Source organism: Athene noctua, chromosome 2, assembly GCF_965140245.1.
Source record: "Athene noctua chromosome 2, bAthNoc1.hap1.1, whole genome shotgun sequence".
NCBI lineage: Eukaryota > Metazoa > Chordata > Aves > Strigiformes > Strigidae > Athene > Athene noctua.
This window is the reverse complement of record NC_134038.1, coordinates 58327146-58347942: the sequence shown is the minus strand read 5'-3', so window position 1 is coordinate 58347942 and position 20797 is coordinate 58327146. Positions and strand designations below refer to the sequence as shown.

General features: G+C 38.2%; 1 protein-coding gene across 3 annotated transcripts in view; it reads left to right on the top strand.

The window, feature by feature from the left end:
* The window catches only part of SPIRE1 (spire type actin nucleation factor 1), a 133123-nt gene that overhangs the window by 65189 nt on the left and 47137 nt on the right, over positions 1-20797 (top strand). For all 3 annotated transcript variants that reach the window (XM_074899269.1, XM_074899268.1, XM_074899267.1), the window contains exon 4: positions 15983-16108. In XM_074899269.1, coding sequence (XP_074755370.1) covers positions 15983-16108 — 126 coding nt within the window. The remainder of the gene's footprint in view (positions 1-15982; positions 16109-20797) is intronic.

Below are 20797 nucleotides of genomic sequence, written 5' to 3'. Positions count from 1 at the left end.
AGTGTTTACTTTCTGAAGGTAGGTTTTGTTTGATCAGATTAATTTGAAATTCTAACTAATGACTGGAAATCAGGGTAATGGTCAATTAACACACTAATACCATAGTGACCCATAGCGAAGTGAAAAAAGAGCAGAGCCGCCTTTACAAAAGTGACTGGTATCTTCTCTGCCCTACTCATTAACTCCAGCACTCAGCCTGGCAGTGCAGACTGACCTGTCCAAAGCTGAAGGGATCTGCCTGACAGTCTCTCTCTCTCTTCGATTTGCAACTGCCTCCCCTCTCCAGGTGTTAAAACTTAGAAGTGCATAGAAGGCTGTGATGGATTTTTCAGATTCATTGTCACTCTGGTAAAGGCAGTAGATCTGCTCAGAAAAATTAGCCAGGACGGCAGCTTGTCTTGCGTTAGGGTTTGGCAAAGGTTCATCTTGTCAGAATCTAGTTTCCACCCATGTAGACTTTGCAGTCTTGAATGTTCGTGGTGTTGCAGCTAGCTTTTTAGCTCTACTGACTCCTTTTGCTACTTTAAAAATGCAAGCCATTTTTTTTTACAGATTCACATGATATCTTCTATTGGGTTTGTAAGGCACAAGAGTTCTTTGAAAGATTTCCATGTAATGCCAACATCCCAATAGGGAATATCCCATAGACCTTAGCAATACTGTTGTGTTATTTACATTATGTGTGATGTATGTTTTAGTAGACAAGTTAACGGTGACATGCAAAATTGCTGTACCATTTTCTCTCGTATATAGCATTATGTGTTGAAGGTTCCCAGTAGCTGCTCTTACAGACCATATTCAAAACAGTAGATTAACTTGTTTCTGCATTTTAAGTTGTGCATATACAGCTCTTGTTTGAAATGAGCAGTATAGGTCTTCTTGTAGCTGTAATGCTCTACGGGCATGAGAGAGGCAAGATTTATGGTGTGGGAGAGAACTTCTTAAGTAGGCCAACTGAATTAGCTGGAGGAAAATACATTAGCCCTTCCAGGCTGAAACGAAAGGTCCAACAGCAGAATCTTTAAGTGTTTGTCCCCAATAAATTTTTGAGTCTCTAACTTCTGTGAGGTGTTAGAGCCTCACAATCCACCACCCTGTTCAGGAGACGGGTCAAGAAAAGTGGCTGTGGAAGCTTTGCCTTTTATAGTTCTTGGCAAGACTCAAATGACTAAATTTGAGCATGGTCTGAATTCAGGTTTTTCTTGATGATAGCAGTTGTGTAAAAAACTATGGGTATTTCAGTTGTCAGTATTGCTACTTCACAGTCACTTTAAGGATGATACCGTTGCATTGCCAAAGAAAGTAAAAGTAGCACAGATGCTTCAAAATCACTTAATTCCTTATAGAGGCATATTGTACTGTAAGAGCAACATGGGAAAAGTATAGAAATGGAGTGAGGGCTCTTTAATTAAGCCACTGTGATCTTCTTGCTTTTGAATTATTCAAGAGTGAACCTTGGGCTTGAGGCAAAGTTTCTTTAGGTGCATTTATTTCAGTGCCTGTAACAGTATTAAAAGAAATGAAACATTTGGAGGAAAGTTTTTTGAATTGACTTAAAAGTACCACTAATTTTCCAGAATAATAATCTCTTTATTTTAGCTATGTGATTTTTTTAATATGCTCTTGATTGCTGTGTTCTCATGATGCTATTTTCTGCTCTCTTTTGCTTAGTGCACTGTTGCATGCTGTGTTTTAGAAAAATATTTGAGTGAGATAAAGCCATTTGATACAAAGAAATACACAGTGTACATTAGATTGCTCTGTCGCCTGAAGATCTGAATCTAAAAGTCAGAATATCATATTTATCCCAAAGATTGGTCTGAAGACAGGGAATGTTTTGCATTTCTTAGTAAAAGGATTTTTACAGTAGTTTTTTTGTTTAAAACATGTAGTTGCAACATCCTTATAAGTATTGTAACTGAAGCAGTCTTAAGGGGTAAGCTTTCAAAAGACTATTGTCTGCAGGATGCATGGCCCTCTGTGTATTTTTAAATGATTGATTTGTAAATATTTTAAATGAAATAACACAATGGGAAAAGCAGTATTATTCTGGGTGATGGCTTCAGTGCATTTCTTGGGCAGTTTTAGCTTTGCCTTACTGCATCTCTTGTGCCATACGGTCCCAAAGCTCGTGCATCTGTGCAGATGAGCCTTGTTCAAAGTTCTCCACAACTATGCATATGTTTTAATCTAATAACCTTCCTACTAACTCGCAGTAACTTGTGCAATTGAACAAAATGGTCCCAAGAGATAAACTCCTTGAATCTACTAAGTTTGACAGAGCATTTGTTGAAAGGAAGGTGTAGGCTAGCCTGGATGCTACAGGAAGACAGCAGGAACAGGAATTCAGGGATTTTGTGTGGGGAGGCAAAGCGAACTGGCAGGACCATGGCTGCTCACTTGTTGTTTGGAGGCCCAAACTAAATCATACAGAGAAGATCTATCTGAGGGTTTGGCAGGGGAAGGGAGCTAAGGGATTGTGCTAAAGGAAGCCAGCTACACGCGGGGGCAGTGCTTCATACCTTGATGAGTTTGCTTTGTGTAAAGCCTGTGAAGAAGGCTTTAGGAAGACTTTTTCTTTTTTTAAGTCTGGTTGGATGAAAAACAGAAGAGGTTTTTTGCCTTTGCCCTGAAGAGAAGACAAACCCCTTTGTTTTAGTGTTATTTATGTATTTGCATTTCTGAGAAAGAGGCTAGAAACTTGATTTTAAACACTAGAAAAAACAGGCATTTGTTTTATTGTTATTGAGTTCATGATGGCAAGGAAGAACAAGACACTTTGGGTGATTTAAGCCAAAAGAGAGTTCTGTGGTTTTTTGCCTTGCTTTCTCTTAGGACAAAGCAAGCTTGGAGTAGGGACAAGAAGGTCCTAATGAGCAATTGTATTTGGTTTTCCTTTTCAGCATGCCAAGATTTCTTGATGTGAGCACTAAGACCAACACTTTCTTTAGATGAGCACATTCTCATGAAGCCAAACCTTTTTATGAACTGGTCTCTTCTAATCAATTCATGTTGATCAGTCCATATGTCTATCAACATAAGTCACTTAAACACACTATATCATACTGTGTGTAACAAGCCCCCATATATGTATTTTATACAGTCATACAGACTTGGACAGGTAGATGTAAAATACTACTGTCCTCAAGCCACTTTTTAAAATGGAAAGTTTATGGTGATATTTGAGAACATGATGGCATTGTGGACAGAAAATGAGCTATAGGGTTTGTTTTTTTAAAAAACTTTGACTTCTGTGGTAGCATGTAATCTTAACAAACAAAAAAATGAAGTTCAGAAGAGTATTAGCATGATTTATTAAGTCTTTTCATGTCTGGACAGAGGAATTGTGTCACAGTAGAAATATTTTTAATGGCTCAGAGGTAAAAAAAAAACAAAACCAAAATACATTTTCCAGGCAACACACACATTCGAAAATGAAAATAGTCAGTAATTTAATTTTGCCTTCGTGTTAGTGATTAATTTCTTATAAACCTGTACAGAAAGTGAAGGGATTGCTGTACCTTAGCTTGATCAAGAAAGCTGTGGACAGTTTGTGCAAATCCTTTTGATGTAATTTTAAAGCAGCTTTGAATGTGACAGGTGTTTAAGTGAATTATGTTGATAGACAGGTTCCATTAATTAAAGTGATGTCATTTGGTGTCTTAAAGAGTTGTCCTGTTTTTTCATTCTAGGCAGTGTAATTGGAGGTCAACACGTGGTCTGCTTTACTTTGAAAATAACCACTGTGCTCGTTTTAAAAGGGTGATGTCAGTCCTTTTCACATTTGAATGTGTTAGTGAGCAAAGGAGGGGTGTTTATTGCAATTTCTTGCCCTGGAAATGGTGCTTACTGCATTTGGAGCCAAGGCACTTTGCTGGGACTTTCCAGTGAAGAGTCTAGATGCCAGAGGCACTTGGCCTCATAGTGTCACCTTCAGCAGAAGTGCTGAAATCTGCCCTTACAGGAAACCTTTAAAAAAACCCAAACTGCAAAATAGTTCAAAAACTGTACCTCTGAACACCGTGGGTTGGTTTGTCTTTCCTACCTGGGCCTGCTTTTTGTCACGAGTGGCTGAAGAAGGCAAGGGGATGTGCCCACTCCTTCGAGGTGCTCTCCTGGTGGCCAGGGGATGCATGGCACCCTATGTCCTTGGCTGGCTCTAGGGTCAAACGGACGGGTAAAACAGGACTGGTGTCTCTGTAGCGTCCAGATGAAACTCAAGAGGTTTGTAGTCTCCCACTGGGTATTACTTCTGCCTGGGTGCACAGCAATGAACTGCTGAGGTGAGATAACCGGCAAGATAACTAGGCCACCCCCCTAGTAACCTCTGTTATCTTACATGCCTACCACAATAAAATGATTAATAATTTTCTTCACCACTCTGACAGATAAAGATAACCTCTCTTTGAGGTTAATTTGGCAGCTATCTAGGCCTTTTAATGAAGATGCTGCAAGCAGAGTGGTTTCTTGGCAGCTCCCTGCTGGTGTCATGCAGAGTTTGAGGGAACTGAGCCCCCCTTGCCTTCCTCGCCTCCCCCAGCTTCCATTTGAAGTCATCTTTCTTACGAGACCCTGATGTATACTTAAGGATACTGGCAAGAAGTCCTTTAGAAACACTTAGTTTGGGGCTTTTTGACAAGTGAGTGATGTTTTCAGCTATCTTTGCTGGCAGAACAAGCTGTAAGCTTTAACACTCAGCGGTTTTACACCAGACTCTTTGTAGATGTGATGGTACATCCTAAATTCAGAGCTGTCAACAAACTCCAGTTGAGACACTTCGCTAGTGTCTTAGACTTGTCCCTTTATCCATCGCTAACAAGTTCTTCTGTATCAAGTTGATGTTAAACCATCTTTCATCTTGCTGAAGGCAGCAGTGCTTGAAATAGATTTATATTTTTGCATTTCTAGTTACCTGTACTTTGCTCTTAAGTCTTGTTTATTTTAAGAATAACTGCCCTGAGTTTTGGCCCTCAGAAGTGGCTTTATCCTGAAAATTGTCAGTACAGAAAAGAGTTACCCAAGAGTAACAATTGGTCTTTTGACTATATGCAGGAGAGTGCTTTACCACGATCACCCCTTCGATAACCTTACTCTCTATGGACTGAGGTCACTACAGTTTTAATTACCTTCCAGAGATTTAATTCCTTTTATATTTCTGTTTTGGAAGGCATTGGTAAACATAATGAAAAAGCATCTATTTCAATGCACATGTAGTAGATGCCTCTGCAGGTGCCAGGGGTTTTAAAGGTAGCTTTGAAGTTGAAGAACTGAGCTGGGAGTTCCTGCCTGACTTGCAGAGATACATCTTTCATGATATGTAACTGAGAACAGGTAAATAGTTATATATGGTGCAGGTCCTTAGAATACTTGGCATGAAATAGTTTAATTATTTTAAGAGCTGTGTTTGGAAGCAAAGCACTCCATGCAGCAGTTGACTGGAGAACCAGGAAAGTGATTTACCTCCTTCTATTTTTTTCTTTTTCCCTTAAGATAATATGATTTTTATGAAGAGGTGGCTGGTAGCTGGATTGTGGTGTGGGTTTTGTTGTTGTTTTTTTTTTTTAATTGTTGTTTTTCATTGTTTGTTTTTTCCCTTAACTTTTCTCTGTCAAGGACACATCTCTTTTACTGCAGTGCGTGCTTGTTTCTACAAGGCTTTTTCTTAGATAAGCATGGTAAAACTTATCTGATGTGGTTGAAATAAGCTAATGTGCAAAATTATTTTCTGTTAATTAAAAGCAAGGTAATAAGAGCTGGAGAGACTCTTCAAATACTTTAGGTATTTCTTTTCCAATGCTTTTTTTTTTAAGCATGCAAAGAAATTAATTTCAAAAAGAATGCTCAGCATTTGAAAGTGCAAGTAGCTCTTTTTGAAAATATAACAAACTTCGCTTGTTTTTGCAATCAGAGATTGGCCATGGTGCATGGCTTTGCCTCCATTGACAAGTGACATATTTTGAAATAAGCAAGCTAACTGTTAGAAAGAACAGCCAAACCCTAGGGAAGAAGAAGAAATGTTTCTGAACTTAGTTTATTAGCAAGAGAAGATCTCTCTTGCTCTGTATCTTCGGGCTCTCATCTTGTGTTGATGTCTGTGTTGTGCATCCATTTTAGAAGCAAGGACTCATTCCTGTCCCCTCCAAGGATTCATAATGTTAAAATAAAACTAACATATTTTAAGATTGGAGCAAAGGGTCAGCCTTTAGATTACACTAGAATCTTTATAATCTCTTAATTAGAAATAATGAAGATTACATTTCATATGTATTCATACAAGTTCAGGACCTAAGATTTCATGAAAACCTCCAATTAGTATGAGATGCATAATAATTCACTACAGTTGTCCATTCTAAATTTTCATATGGAGACTGAAATCTTTTTAGCAGATAGGAGCGCAAATGGAGCAACAAAGCAGGGATGACATGATGAAAAAATTTGCTGTAGCATCCAGTGTGACTTGATCAGGTGTGGCTTTGATGCAGAATTTTGAAGTTTTCTTTATCGGAAAAGATTTCTGACCAGCTCAGTGGGCTTTGCATTGGCCTCAGATCTCTGTTGGCAGAATGGTACTGGTAATTCCTGCTGTCACAAGGATGAGAGAATCCATGCAGCATCAACTGCGAGGCAACTACTGTGATGGAGCCCCTACGGCACGACTACAGTCCCCGTGGTGTAGCCTTCGTGCAGTTTGGGATATATGAAGTGGCCTTGAATACTTGACAGAGTGGTGGTTTTACTCCTGTTGCTGCTGTTGGCAAGAAAAGCAAACCAGTAATTTATGATGCTTTTCTGTCTAGTCTCTGAGCAGTCAGGGCAGTATAAACACCATCTGCAGCCCCTACAGGTGGTTAATCCCACCTGTATACAGTGTGTATGTCAAAGCCATTGACTCCAGATAATTCAATTTCTAGTAATTACCATACTGGAGACAATGTCCAGGAATGAAGTGCATGTAGAGGAAAAGGACAAAAAAGGGCATCTTAGAAATAGAGGGAATTCAGGAGAAAATATCACCTTTTAAATTCTGACTTATTCTGACTTATCTGTTCTGCTTGAATAAGCAAGGATATGTATTTGAATCCAAATTGCAGTATTTTATTTTTTAATCAATTAATTTAATATATTGTGAGTTAAATAATTTTGTTCACACCTATCTTAAAGTGGCATGTTTTAAGTATTAACATTTATGTAACTGATGCTTGACAAGACAATTGCAATGTAGATTCAATAGCTATGAATTGGAAAAAAAAAAAGTTAAGTATACTTTCCTAGAAGAAGAGGAAGAATTTTTCTGTAGGCCTTTTTCATGCAATCAGTTTCAAGACCTGATTTCCCTGACAAAGGTACTACAAATAAGGAGTATGGCATACGTGAAGGAGCAGAATAGGTTTCCACACACCGAGATCTAATGAAAGCAAAATGAGACTGGTTATAAATTGCTGGATTTATTCATTGGAAGTGAAGTTGTTATGCTTAGTAATGCAGTTTGTTTGGTTATGCAGCTAGAAATCTGTTTTTTTGGATAGGAATAAAAAGTCATGCTTCAGGACAAAACATGAAAGCAAATTATTATTATGCCTGCCGAGAGAAGTTTCATTGCTTTACATAAAAACAAACAAGCTTCCCACACACATACATTTTAAAGCTCTATATGTGAACTGTAAATTGCTGCCAAGGAAAGTGCATGTTTTTATTTTAGTTGATATATTTTAATTTGATTTTAAGTGTCTCATGAATAAAACTGGCCTGCATTAATATATTGTCTCTCTCATTTAGTAAGTATGCAAACATCTGAACTGTTTAGTAATCAGATTGATGGGTATTATTGAAAAAAATTGATAAACAACCTCTCTTCTGCATTATTCTCCCATTTTTATGTGTGTCAGTGAGATTTGGTTTTTGATTTGAGAGTCATTTCCCACCATTTTCTGTTGCCTTTTGATCAAATTGTTTTCTCTTTTGTTCTGTTTGAAAATTTTACTATTTTCTCATGTTTTTTCCAGAGAAGCTCTGTTGTGGTTTTTTTTCAAGCAGTACCCTGACTGTGATGGCTGCTTTTACATGCTTGTATGGAGGCTTGGGGAGAGGGGAGGAAAGAAGGGATCTATCCTGCTCTCATTCTCTGCTGCATATGCCTGGTACAAAACGATCTCTCCTCTCTTTTCTGCTGGACAGAAGAGTAGTTCCAGTAAGAAGGCACCCTCAAGCCCTAAGGAGGGCCTGAGAAGCGTGGCAGACAACCATACAAAATGACATTACTGGGGTGCAGCTCTGCTATCGGTTGTTTGGTTCTAAGTGATTTAATAATGCAAAGGGTGGTTCCACATCTTAATGGCCTTCTAGCTAAACAACTACAGGTAGCCCTGTGAATATGTACAGCCACTCCCTTTCTCCTTTAATTATCCAATTTTATCATGTTTCCTCATCTACACCTCTACTCCACTTCTGAAGCTAGTTTTCTTACCCAGATGCCTCCATCCCATCCTTCACGCTGCTTGCTGCTCCTGCATGAAATGAGGATGTGTGAGTGGTACAGATGAGAGCTGCTGAATGCACACAAAGCTGTTGCCTTGTTGTGAAGCAGAGAGCTTTAGAAAATGGTTGCTACTGACAGGCAAACTAGTGGTTTTGCTAAATGTTACAGGGGTTGACATTTCATGTTAAAGAATGAAAAAAATAAATAAATTGTAGGGTTTCGCCCTTGCTTATGAATAATCTCATTGATGTTCCACCGAATAGTCAACAAGAGTTAGCCAATTCAGATTACTGCATATTTATATTAATTCCTCCATTATTCTGCTAAGAAACAACAGAGCACAGTTTCTCTGAAACTAAGAGAGAATGCAGAATTGGTTTTCACTTAACTGGCTCTTTTGAAACAAGCCTCTTTGAGAAGCAGGATGTTGTTAGTCCACTGTGTAAAGACAGTGTAACAATACACCTAACACATATTCCAGAAACAGCTGTATGCGGGAGGGTAGTGTGTATTTGAGGGGTAAAAATAACTTAACAGTTTTCAAGAAGAAATGAGAAAAGCAAACACAGCTTTGTCAAGAAGTATGCACTAGCACATAAAATTCGTCATTGAAAAATTAATGTCAGAATGTCTAGTGGAAATACCATTTTGTCACAAAAAAATAGGTTGACCTTCATTTTAAGTCTATTTTGATTGTCAAGGTCTAATTCTGTACTTAGAAAGCTAAAAAAGAATAAAAATAGGGTTCACTGAACATGAAAAAATACATATTGGGCTTAAAAATTGAAATTTAGTCAGTAATGTATACTGTAGTTTGCTTTCAATTTCTTAACACCCTTTTAAGTTTTAAATGCTTATAAAAGTGTTCATAATTGTGTTAAATATTTGTAAGACTTGTTTCCCTAAAGATGGTATCGTGTAAATGTAGCAGGATACAAATTGTCTTCACCTTTAATTGTTCTTGTCATTGGAAAAGGTTCAAGTTTATAAGGGAAAGGGTTTAGTGAGGTGTTAGTCTTGCACCTGCTGTCTGTTGAAATTTTATCAGGATTTTCATCACGGCTTAAATTCTGTCTAATAGCGTGGAAAAGTAGTTAAGACTCTTCAAACAGCTGCGAAATGTAAGATTTTAAGAAAGAAAATGTATCACAGTGCTAAGCACCTCAAGACAAACAGTACCTGGAGGAAACCATGTCAGGATGGATATTCTGTTTAGAAGAAAATATTGGAGGAGAGTCCTTTGCTGTGCACCAGTTTCATCCTGAGCATTGTTGAATTGCTCAAGTTTTCTTTGTATTTCTAAAAACAACTACAGCATTTGAAATGGCACTGTGGCATTTCCCAAACACAGTCTACTCACCTGAGTCTTTCAACTTTACTTCCACACTCACTTAAGTTTCAACTCAGGAGAGCATTCGCAAACATTTGTTAGTCCATTCGTGTTTGACATTTAAACATATATATATATAAATAGTTTGCTCAAGGCCTTTAATCCTCAGACTTTGCAAAGCAGAGGGTAGTTAATGATGATGAAGAAGATTGTATGATACAGACAACTGGGCATTTTTAAGGATCAAGATCTTATGCAAAGCATTGTTTTCAATCCTTGCATCATCTAATTCTCATTTGCAGTTTTGGCTTTAATTTCAGCAGCTACATTTTTTCTTTCTTTTATGATCCTGAAAGAGGGAACCAACCAAGACCACTGTTTCATCAAATTGTACCTGTTACTTTCAAATGTAATAGCTTTGCTGCTGCATTTGGGGTTTCATATTAGAAAGGAAAATCAGTAAAGAAATAATGTATTTGTGAAGCCAGTTTACAGGGAGGATCACTTAAACCACTAAATTCTGAACTTGTGTAAGCAGAGAACTACGTAGTTCTTCTCTTGTCCACCTCAAAGTGATGAAAAACATGATCAAAACAACAAATACCAGCACGAGGAGAAAGCCCTACCAGATTGCTGGAGAATACTTAAATAATGAAGTAGATGTGTTTGACACCAGCAAACTAGCAATTTGCCTCAATTTCCACAAAACCTACTTTTTCCTTGAGGTGTGTAAAATTAATTAGGAGCTTACATGTCAAGCAGTTGGGCGTTCCATGACATTTTGCAGATGATCATTTAGAATATCAATTTTAAAAGTTACAAAGCTTCTGCAGGTAGCTCTCTGCAAAGAGTAACTTTTTGTGACTACTTTCTTGAATTTATTTTGTGAATCATAGCTAACTCTGCTCCCATCCCTTTTGTGTTATTGTAGTCTTACCTCACTAGTATTCCCTGAATGTCCTTTATCAGAGGGATCATCTAGTTCTTGGCCCACTGCAGTTACAAGTGGTGGAGCCAGGGGCAAATTTTGAGAGAGCCTCTGTGAACTGGTAGGGAGCAGGCAGGCTGGCTCCAGGTGACATGAAAGCCACCTTAAAACTTGCACTGTGTCAACATCCTGCGTACTATGCACTGGGGTGGTCCTGGCAGGCAGAAACGTCTTGCAGGCTCGTGTTAAAACACTTCTTATTCCTCTGAATTGAAGGGACCTTAAAGATCACCTAGTTCCAACCCCCTGCCATGGGCAGGGACACCTTCCACTAGACCAGGCTGCTCAAAGCCCCGTCCAACCTGGCCTTGAACACTGCCAGGGAGGGGGCAGCCACAGCTTCTCTGGGCAACCTGTTCCAGTGCCTCACCACCCTCACAGGAAAGAATTTCTTCCTTATCTCTAATATAAATCTACCCTCTTGCAGTTTAAAGCCATTACCCCTTGTCCTATCACTACATGCCCTTGCAGAAATCCCTCCCCATCTTTCCTGTAGGCCCCCTTTAAGTACTGGAAGGATGTTGTCCCTTAACATTATTCTGGATAGTAAAGTAAAGCAAAATGCTTGTTTGAGTTTTACAGATGCTCAGGTATTGTCTTGGTAAGATTTTTCTGGTAAGGCACATGTCTCCTTGAAGTTCATATTCATAAGAATAAAAAGATACATATTTTTTAAAAAAGCCAAATCAAGGTCTAGTTTATCTGCACAGAGATAAAATCTTTCAGAAAATAACCTTGATGGGATGGTATCTCAAGTTGAATTTTTTGAACCCGTTGCCATACCATACTGCAAAGGATGAGGCAGATATCTAGTACAGTTGCATGTTCAGTGATCTGTTGGTTAAAGTAATTTCTTCTTGTTGTTTAAGAAAAAATAAATCTTTTAAGTCTATGTTAATACTCCAAGGCTTTCAAAACACTTAACAAGCTTGGCATTTGAAGGCTGGTAGTATGTTTTCCATATCAATAGCTTGTCTTTGTGGCCCATGGGAAAAAAAAATCCTTTTCTTTTCTGTGGTGCATTCATACAGGCCCTCTGCCCATGATGGCTGCAAGTGGAAATGCTTTTTGTCTTTTGAAATCTTAATTCCAGCAGACCAGGTGTTTTGATAGAGCTTCCAATATATATCTAGCCCAAATTGTTTTGCAAAACTTACTTGAATTTTAGTGGGTGAGTCAATCATATTTTTTGTAATTTTATGGAGCTCTTGATGGAATATATTCAGACAGATGCAAGAAATAGTGTTTAATCTCTTTGGGTGCTTAAATTGTGATTTCTGTTAACACTGTTTTGGCTTGGTGCACTACTTCCTAGTCAATTGAGGATGAATTTGGATAGAGGAGCTGGCAAGGCTATGGCATTTACATAATGCCTTTTTTTCCTGTGAACCCTGAATGTGGATGGAAACAGTCTCTAATCTTCTTAGTGATCTAAGCAAAGATTGAATGCTTTGGGTCAAGCTGGGTTTTGGGTAGGCTCAGTTAGGAGAAAAAAAAAGTTTTAAAAAAATCCCAGCTCTTCACAGTGATTGAAAATGGAAATACTTACAGACTGAGATAGTTAATGTTTCAGTTTTTGATAATATTTTTAATATCTCTCCGGTTTGCAAAGACCACATAATCTGTTTTCAACCATACTTTTTGAGACTTGTTGGAAACAGAGCAAACAGCCCTTGTATTAAGCTCTGGGCACTGTTTGCTTTCGTTCCCCTTAGGATAGTTTTAAGTTGTATCATGAGGGATGAAAAGGCAAGTGTCAGAGTAAGCAGCATACAGAGGCTTCCTTTCCTTGATGAACTCTGAACGGCTGGAAAAGATTGCAGACCTGATCTTAATCCTTCTTGCACCACAACTACTATGACATGGTAAGAGGAGGGAGGAGTTCATTAGGTGGCTGTCCTTTCATATCTCAATTATTAAAACATCCTGACTGTGATTTTTGTGGTGTGTTACAGTAACATAGCTTTTCAAACACTACCGTCATAAAATTAAAGATGTGATTTTAATATTTTTTTTTTGATGTAGATAAATATGCTGGGCTCCGGCTAGAAGTGACAGTTCATACTTGATTTGCCTTGCCTGCCTGTATTTTACAGTATCTTTTCATTTAGAAGTTATAACTTGTCAAGCGCTCTGAACAACATGCAAGTACAATATATTACAACAAAGGGGAAAAAAATCAGTCTGTCCTATTTGCATTTTCCTTTTTGTTCAGGCTTACCTTCCCCAATCCAAAAATTTATGCTAAATCACTTGACTTAATATTACCACAAGGGATTTTGTATGTAATGCATCTTCACATAATATAAGATCACTCAGAGATTGATTTTTTCAGAACATGAAAGTTAGTAGGAGCTGCTGGCCACCTTTTAATATCTGCAGTCTAATGTTTACCAACCAAATGGTTAACTTTTTATGTGGTTGCCTTTGTAACTAAGTTCAGCAGCAGCAGTTTAATTCTTTTTTTTTTTTTCTTTACTTTGTGTTCAATAATAGAATCAAGATTATATCCATCCCCTGCTTGAACTTGCCACTGCTGCATTTCATTAACTTTCTCAATATTTGATGCAAATTGTTTCTAATTAACATGCTTCTAAATAAAGGAAAAAAGCATTCTTAAAAACCTGTGTGCAATCTGTATAATAAATTTTATTCTCAGCTATGAAGACTTGTACCATTTTATAAGCTTTTTGAAACTGCTGTTGTTATTATTCTTACTGTTATTCCTGTAAGTGGTATATTTTAGAATGAAACCTTTTTTATCTGTACTATAATTAATATCCAGAAATAGCTTACTGAAAACATAGTGAGGCAGGTAAAGACATAATTAGTTATTGAAAGGAACACAAATGAACCGTACTTAGAACTTGGTCTTTTAAATGTTCTGACTTTTTCATTAAGTCAAGGGAAGTGTTTAATAGCTTCTTCGTTGTGTGCATTGTCACTGTAGCACACATTAGAGGTGTATCTGTTTCAGTTTTTCTCCCTTTACCTGCAAAGGAGATGTTAGATTTGTTAAAAAGGAAAAAAAGAAAAGAAAATAGGAAAAAGGAAGGGGGGGGGAGGGGGAGAGAAAGAAAAAGGAAGAAAAAAGAAAGGAAAAAAGTAAAAAATGGGTTAGGTTTGTTTGGTTTTTTTTCTGTCAAGTATGACCCTGTGATTGTCCAGAAATAAACTTGAACTGTATAAGAAAATTTGGGCCATCATCAAAAATTTGAAAGGGAGGAATCAAGGGTGGTTTTGTGAACATCTCTGCCTTGCATTCCCTCTATATAGGGAAGTGATATAGGAAAGGAGGAAAACACAGACACACACATAAAAGCTTGACTTACATATATTCTTTTTTACTACTGAAAGGATATATATATATATGGGTGCAGTAATCAGCATAGGATATTACAGGACTCCAAATTGTGCTTGTAAAAATTTATCAGAGAAGTTGACCAAATCTGACCACTGAACTCTTGTCCCGTTATACTAATCAGAAGAAATAAAAGATAAGAAGGGGTTTATGGCCTTAGAAAGCAAATTGTCAGTGAGATGGAACCAATCTAAATCTGACTGCAACCAAAAGCAATTTTTCAGCCCTTTCTCCCGTTCCACACACTGGCAGTGTGTTCCCCTTGCTCCTTTTTGCCCTGCACTACTACGTGTGTGTCTGTGCGACAAAGAGTAATTGTCTCCTCCTCCGCTTATTTCACGTTGTTAATTTTTGTCCGGGTGAGTAATCCTCTCTGAGTTAGGGCATGAACTCTGGTGCCAGCATGAGGGCATCAGTGGACGCGTACAGCTGGAGGCCACAGGACCACACCTTTTAGTGGCACTATGGATTTAAGTCAAACTGAAAACAGTATGAAAAAGCAGCCCAAGCTTTACATGCATTGTGCCCCTTGTAACCACAGTGTTCACTGTAATAACAGGAGAGATTTAGGCAAATGTGCCACTCAGCTCATTAAGGGTTGCTCTCCTGAAGAGGCTTTTGTCTCAAGCTTTAGTTCTGGAGATCTGAATGTAGCCATTTTGGCTTGTTCTTAAGTTTTTAGCTCTATAGCTATAAACACAGTTATTTATATAATAATTAGCTACTATAAAACCACAGTAACAAGAGAGATTTTAAGACCTTGGTTAAGATTTTGGTTTATTTTGATATATGCACCAGTATGATATATGATATGGGTGCCCTAGTTTCAGCTTCGGGGTTTTTTTGATTTAAAACTGTTTAAGGAACAAATTGTAGATGTTATTTTGTTCTGTCTGTTTCCAGCCAAGATTTCCATGACAAATACTTACAGGTGATTGATTTGACTTAGGGGAAGAAGATATTACAACTATTAGCATCAGTGCTGAGCTATTCTGGATGTTCATGTTCACGAAGCTGGATGTTGCTTTCAGTTTACGTTTCAGTTACGCTTGTCGTCAGAAATAGGAGCTGCATGTTTTACTTTAAAAGCAGTGCTAGACTGACTGCTTAACAGTAGTTGTGAATGATTATTAGTGATTTGAGTAGGCTTTCAGAGTTTTGCAGGTTTAGCATATACGAAAACATCTATTGGTGTTTACATCAGCTGTGCCTGTGTCTGGAAATGTTAATGAATATCTGAGGTGAAGCAATAAGCCTAATGCTTCCATGACTCCTGCAGATTTTTAACATCTTTGTAACTGCTTGAAATAAACTAAATCAGAGTTTCAACTTAATGCTAACACTTCACTTTTTTCCTTGCTTCACCTTCCATCCTTTCATAAATTAGTAGAGATACAGTTCTCTTCCACATTCATAAGGAGGCCAAACAACACTTGCTCTTAAAGCTGGTTTGAATTAAGTACGTTTTCCCAGAATTTCATACTGCAAGGTTACTTTTTTTCCCCATGACAATCATGTGTGGGTTTTTTGTTTGTTTTTTTGTTTTTGTTTGTTTTTAAATGAAAAGGCAGTGTCTTGGTTTTCAGAGTTTTCCAGGATGTGGTCATCCAGTCCCCTTGGTGTCCTTACAGAACTCTTCTCATAAAATAAATGGTAGCAGAAGGTTTAGAAAATACACCCCAATTTCTGCCTAAACTTAAATGTCTCATGGAGTTTTGTGCCCTAAATATTCTGTTGTTGCATTTAATTTCATGTTATCTCATGCTCTGTAACATAAATTAAAGCATGGGACACTGTTTTGATATTGCTATTTATTTTTCTCTCTAGCTATGTGCTGCCCACCTGCCAACCCGATCAGAGGCGCCGAACCACTATCAAGCAGTATGTCGGGCTCTGTTTGCTGAAACAATGGAACTGTACACTTTCTTGGCCAAAATTAAAAGTGCAAAAGAGGTAAGCAGTCTGAGAAGGTTTTCTGCTTTTGTCCTCATTACTGTGTGAATTAGGCTTACAAAATCGCTTCTGCGCCCGGCTAGTAGTGAATGTCAGATGCTTGAGGAAATTATCTGTAGTGTTCAGGGAAAGCAGTTCTACAGCCGAGGTTTTTTTTTTCCTTTTGGCCTGTAACCATATGCAGGTGTCTCATAGAAATTGTTATTAGTTACAACTAGTTTATTTGGGAGTAAAACAAGTTTTTCTTGGAAGGTTACACATTGCATATATGCATCCATTCCTGCATATATGTAATTGAGCCTTAAAACTTGTCTGGTGTTTCAGGGATGTTGTGAAGTGTCAAAGCTCTGCCTCTTGTTCCTCAGCTCCTTCTTGTGCCTTGTCTGGCTGAGAATTATTTAAGGTTCTTTTTGCTCATGTTTTGTCTCCTGTTAGCAGCTTCTCTTACTTTTGATGTACGATTGGCTCTTGTCTGTCACATAGGCTTCACCACAGAGCCAGTGTGAAAAATTTCCACATGTAGGTCATGATGCTTATGTTCACTGCCTGCTTGGCTGTTACTGTTGCCTGAAAGGCCATCCAATGCAATTAAATGGTCTGGCTGAAGAATAACCTTGAGGGTGGGCAGATGATTTTTAATGAAGATGGCTTCAGTGATCTGGCCTGCAAAATGGCTCCCTAAACAATTTTATTAACACAGTGCAGATCTTGGTTGCATTGGAAAACGTAACCAGTGTGGGTGAGGGAAAGGGCATGTTTCCTAAAGCTGCTTTCTTAACCAAAGCCAACTTGTCAAGTAACAACACTTGCATAGTTTTTCTTTTTAATAAATCCCTGAAGGATTTTCTTTTCTTTTATAAGTCAAGATCTACAGGACCTTTGAAAAGCAAAATACAATTTTACAGGCTGATCTAAAAATTTTGCTGCTGAAAGAGGCAGAGCTGTTCCACCCACACACACATGCTCCCACTGTTTTCTTTCCTCAGGTTCTAAGAAACAAACACAGCAAATACCAAATGGAAAAAAAATGAGTCATTCCTTATCAGGTTAATGAGCTGAATCAGCTCATTAAGGGGTCAGTTGAGCCTCAGAGCAGCACATAAGAGCTTTTATCCTCATACTGGTGGTGGAAGACACAAACCAGTCAGAGGCATAAGGGAATGGTGCTGTCTTTCCTTCCTGGTTGAGATGCATCCATTGAAGGAGGAGAATCCTTCAGAGGTGTTTTTTTTTTTGTTGTATGGGGTCAAGTTTCACCTCCACTTTTCCTCCAGTCCTACTCAAACTGAAAGCAATTTTTAAACTGAAGCAGTATCGTACAAGGATAATTTTGATAGCATCAGCATGGCTAAAGAGCCACTTGTTTTCTGAAGTGCCTGTGTTACGGTTCATCTGCATCCAGTGCCCTGTTAAAGAGAGCAAACAGGATATAGTGTCTCTGTGCTACATCTGTATCCTGAACCTTGATGTCCTTAATTTCACATCTTGGCTTTTGACTGCTCCTTAGTGTTCTGACCGCTGGATATTCCTGTCGAGAGACCTGTGCTAGAAATACCTCAACTAACAGCTATTGCAAGTCCACGTTGAGGCTCAAAGACAAGACTCTTTGGAGTTCTTTTTGCTCAGAGGGGAATATGTTTCCAGTGTTTCTTGAACATTTTAGCCAGAGTAAGCAGTAATAAGGCATCTCTGTTGTCAATGTCAAAGTAAAATATCATGGTTTATAACCATGTAAAATTAAGTCCTAACAATATATTTTTTAAAACGTATTAAAAAAGTAGAGGGGTGTTTTGAATTTGCAAATTATTTAATCACCTCGTAATTGGATATAAAAATCCAGCAACATCTAATCACACCATAGAGCATACTATGAGTAATCCCAAATGAAAGAAACCATTTGCCTCTCGAAGGCTATTAGGGATTGATTCAAAGCACATTTAGGTCAAAGGAAGTAATCCTTATAGATGGAATTTTGGCCCTACCGAAATCAGTAAGGCTTTTATTGCTGGGCCTAACCAAGGCCAGAATTTTGATCTTTTGATTTCATTTTATTCTGGATCGATCCCCCAGTAGGCATTCAAGAAGTGACCAAGAAAATTATCTTACAAGCAGCTTCTGGAATCTGAATACTTTGGCTTTGTAATGCACTCGATTCTTGCTTATAGCTTTTATCTAACTATAGATTTGGAATGTATTTAATTTTGAAAATAATGTAGCGTACAAAGAAAAAAATAGCTATGAAGAAAATATGAGATGGAATGCTGTAAATCTTGTTACACCATTTTAAAATTACCTCTGTAGTTTATACTTGAGACAAGCAGGAATGATAGGTTCACACTTGATTTGTGCCAGTAAAAGCTGTGGTATTGTTTATATGCTCTTCTCTCTTGCAAATACATAGAAGAATCTTAATTCATGAGGAATACAGTTAAATAAAATTAAAGCCAATAAATTCCTTTTTCTTTTTGTTGTTGTCATATGAGTATTGGGTATAAAGGAGAGAAACACATAATACTTCAGTAAGTATTTTTCATGAGTTTATGGTGATTGCATTGGCAGATAACTGGGGGGAAAAAACCCAAGCTACATACATCAACTCCAGTTAAAAAAACCTTATAATGTTTAATACTGTGTTTGTGACACTGAAGGTGCCAGGAGTTTTAATCTGTTAGTTTATTTCAAAAACTGGCAGCTTTACTCGGAGAGCTTCTTTTAAAATCCCTCAGACCTAGACACAGTTGTGGACATGAGATCAAAATGAAATAAAAAACACTAAAAAGGGGGAAAAATCCTCTAAAATTACTTAAAATAACTTTCCTATGAATAAAAATTACTTTGGAAATTCCTTGGATTCCTTCTAAGGCCGCTGGATGGCATCTGGGTATCTGTTTCCCAGGTACATGAAGCTCGTATTTTCTGTTCAGTGGGCATTTAAACAACCAACTTCACTGTGGTGGAAGAGGGATAATTTTTATCTGCAGAAATTCACTTGCTAAGAGTAGACCAAATCTGACTTACTTTATGCTACAGCCCAGGACAAGTTTAGAAGGGAAGTAAACTGTGAAAGAGGCAGAAAAAATATTGCTGTGATGTTGTTTTCAATTTGGCACTATGAAAACTTGCCAGGATTTTGAAAGTTGGAGGAGGAAGGAGGGATTAGGCCTATGGGGTTGTAATATTTTTTGTTACAAATATATGTATATATACTAAGTAGTCATGTGCTCTCCAGTCCCCATGTGAACGTCACTGTCATATAACAAATGGAGCGTAGTTTCAGAAGGGGTTTTACTGGTATGCATTTGAGTGAGTGCATTAATCAGAAATGATGAAGCAATGAGTGAACTCTTCAGGTCATCTCCATGGATGTCAAATAAAATGTTTAAGGCACTTTGTCACATACTTGATGCCACGCGGTTTTTATTTCCAGTCTGATTCCTTGCGTATAAAAGGTCAGCAGTAAAGCTGACTTGCAGACAGGGAGGTGGTACTTCATTCTTAAAGAGAGTGAAATGTTTAATGTAGTGGATGCACAGCACAGGACTCAAGTCAGAGTTCAGAAGGGTATGATACTACTATTGCAATAGCAAAAAAATAAAAATAAATAGAGTAACAGTAATAAAAAAATGTATTTCTGTGGAATAGCAGCAGCAACTCCAAAGATAGGTTTGAAATTCAGTTAACTTACCTGATCTAACTTTTCATCTTTTTGCACGGTGAAGTTTTTCTAGCAAGTTTACTGGGGTGTTTTCTAAGCTTGCTGGCAGCATCTGTATGCTGCTCAGGCTCTGTGAAAGGTGCCCTTGCTGCAGATCCACCCTGAGTACCATCTGCTGCCATCCAGAAGTGGTCTTTTGATGGGCCAAGATCTCCTAACTGTGTCCTGCTGTTTAAGCATTTACAGCTGACAGAAATGGAGTACAGCTTGTTTCTCATCTCAAGGAGAGAGCTTTTAAAATCACAAAAAATGGGAAAATTTAATAAAAAAGAGATCTCTCCCTTTGTTTTTGATTGTGTGTGTGTGAGAATGGTCAACAAGGTGGAGGAAATGCATATGCCTGTGGTGAGGAGGAAGATAGTTTGAATATCTGCTAAAAATGGGCCTTGTAAAAGAAAAGATTCATCTTTTTCAGGATTATTCTAGTCATTGAGGTTAGCTTTGTTGGCACCTATCCATAGACAGAACTGCAGGTAAAAATAAGTGATGTCCATGAGATAAAGCAGATGTTTGTTCTGTGGAGTATCTGAAAAGGCCACACACATTGCTCAGAAATGGCATCAAGTGTGACTGAGAGAGACGGGGAGAGACTATGCAAGCATAAGAATGCAGAAATTGCTGCTCTGGATTGGACCGGGGATCCACCTGATCTGCTGTCCACATTGTGAACCTGCTTTACTGAGAGAGTATCTGCCCTAGCCCTCCTTCAGCTCCCTGTTACTGCCCAGTCTTGCCTTCTACTGGAATTAAATGCTCCACGTGCGCTTAACAGCTGAGTGAGCCAGCAATGTGCCCTTGTTGCAAAGAAGCCTTATGGTCTCTTGTGCTGCATTGGGAGAAATGTTGGCTGCAGGTCAAGGGAGGTGCTTCCCCTCTACTTAGCATTGCTGAGGCCACGCTTGGAGTGCTGTGTCCAGTTCTGGGCTCCCCAGTACAAGAGAAACGTGGACATACTGGAGAGAGTCCAACAAAGG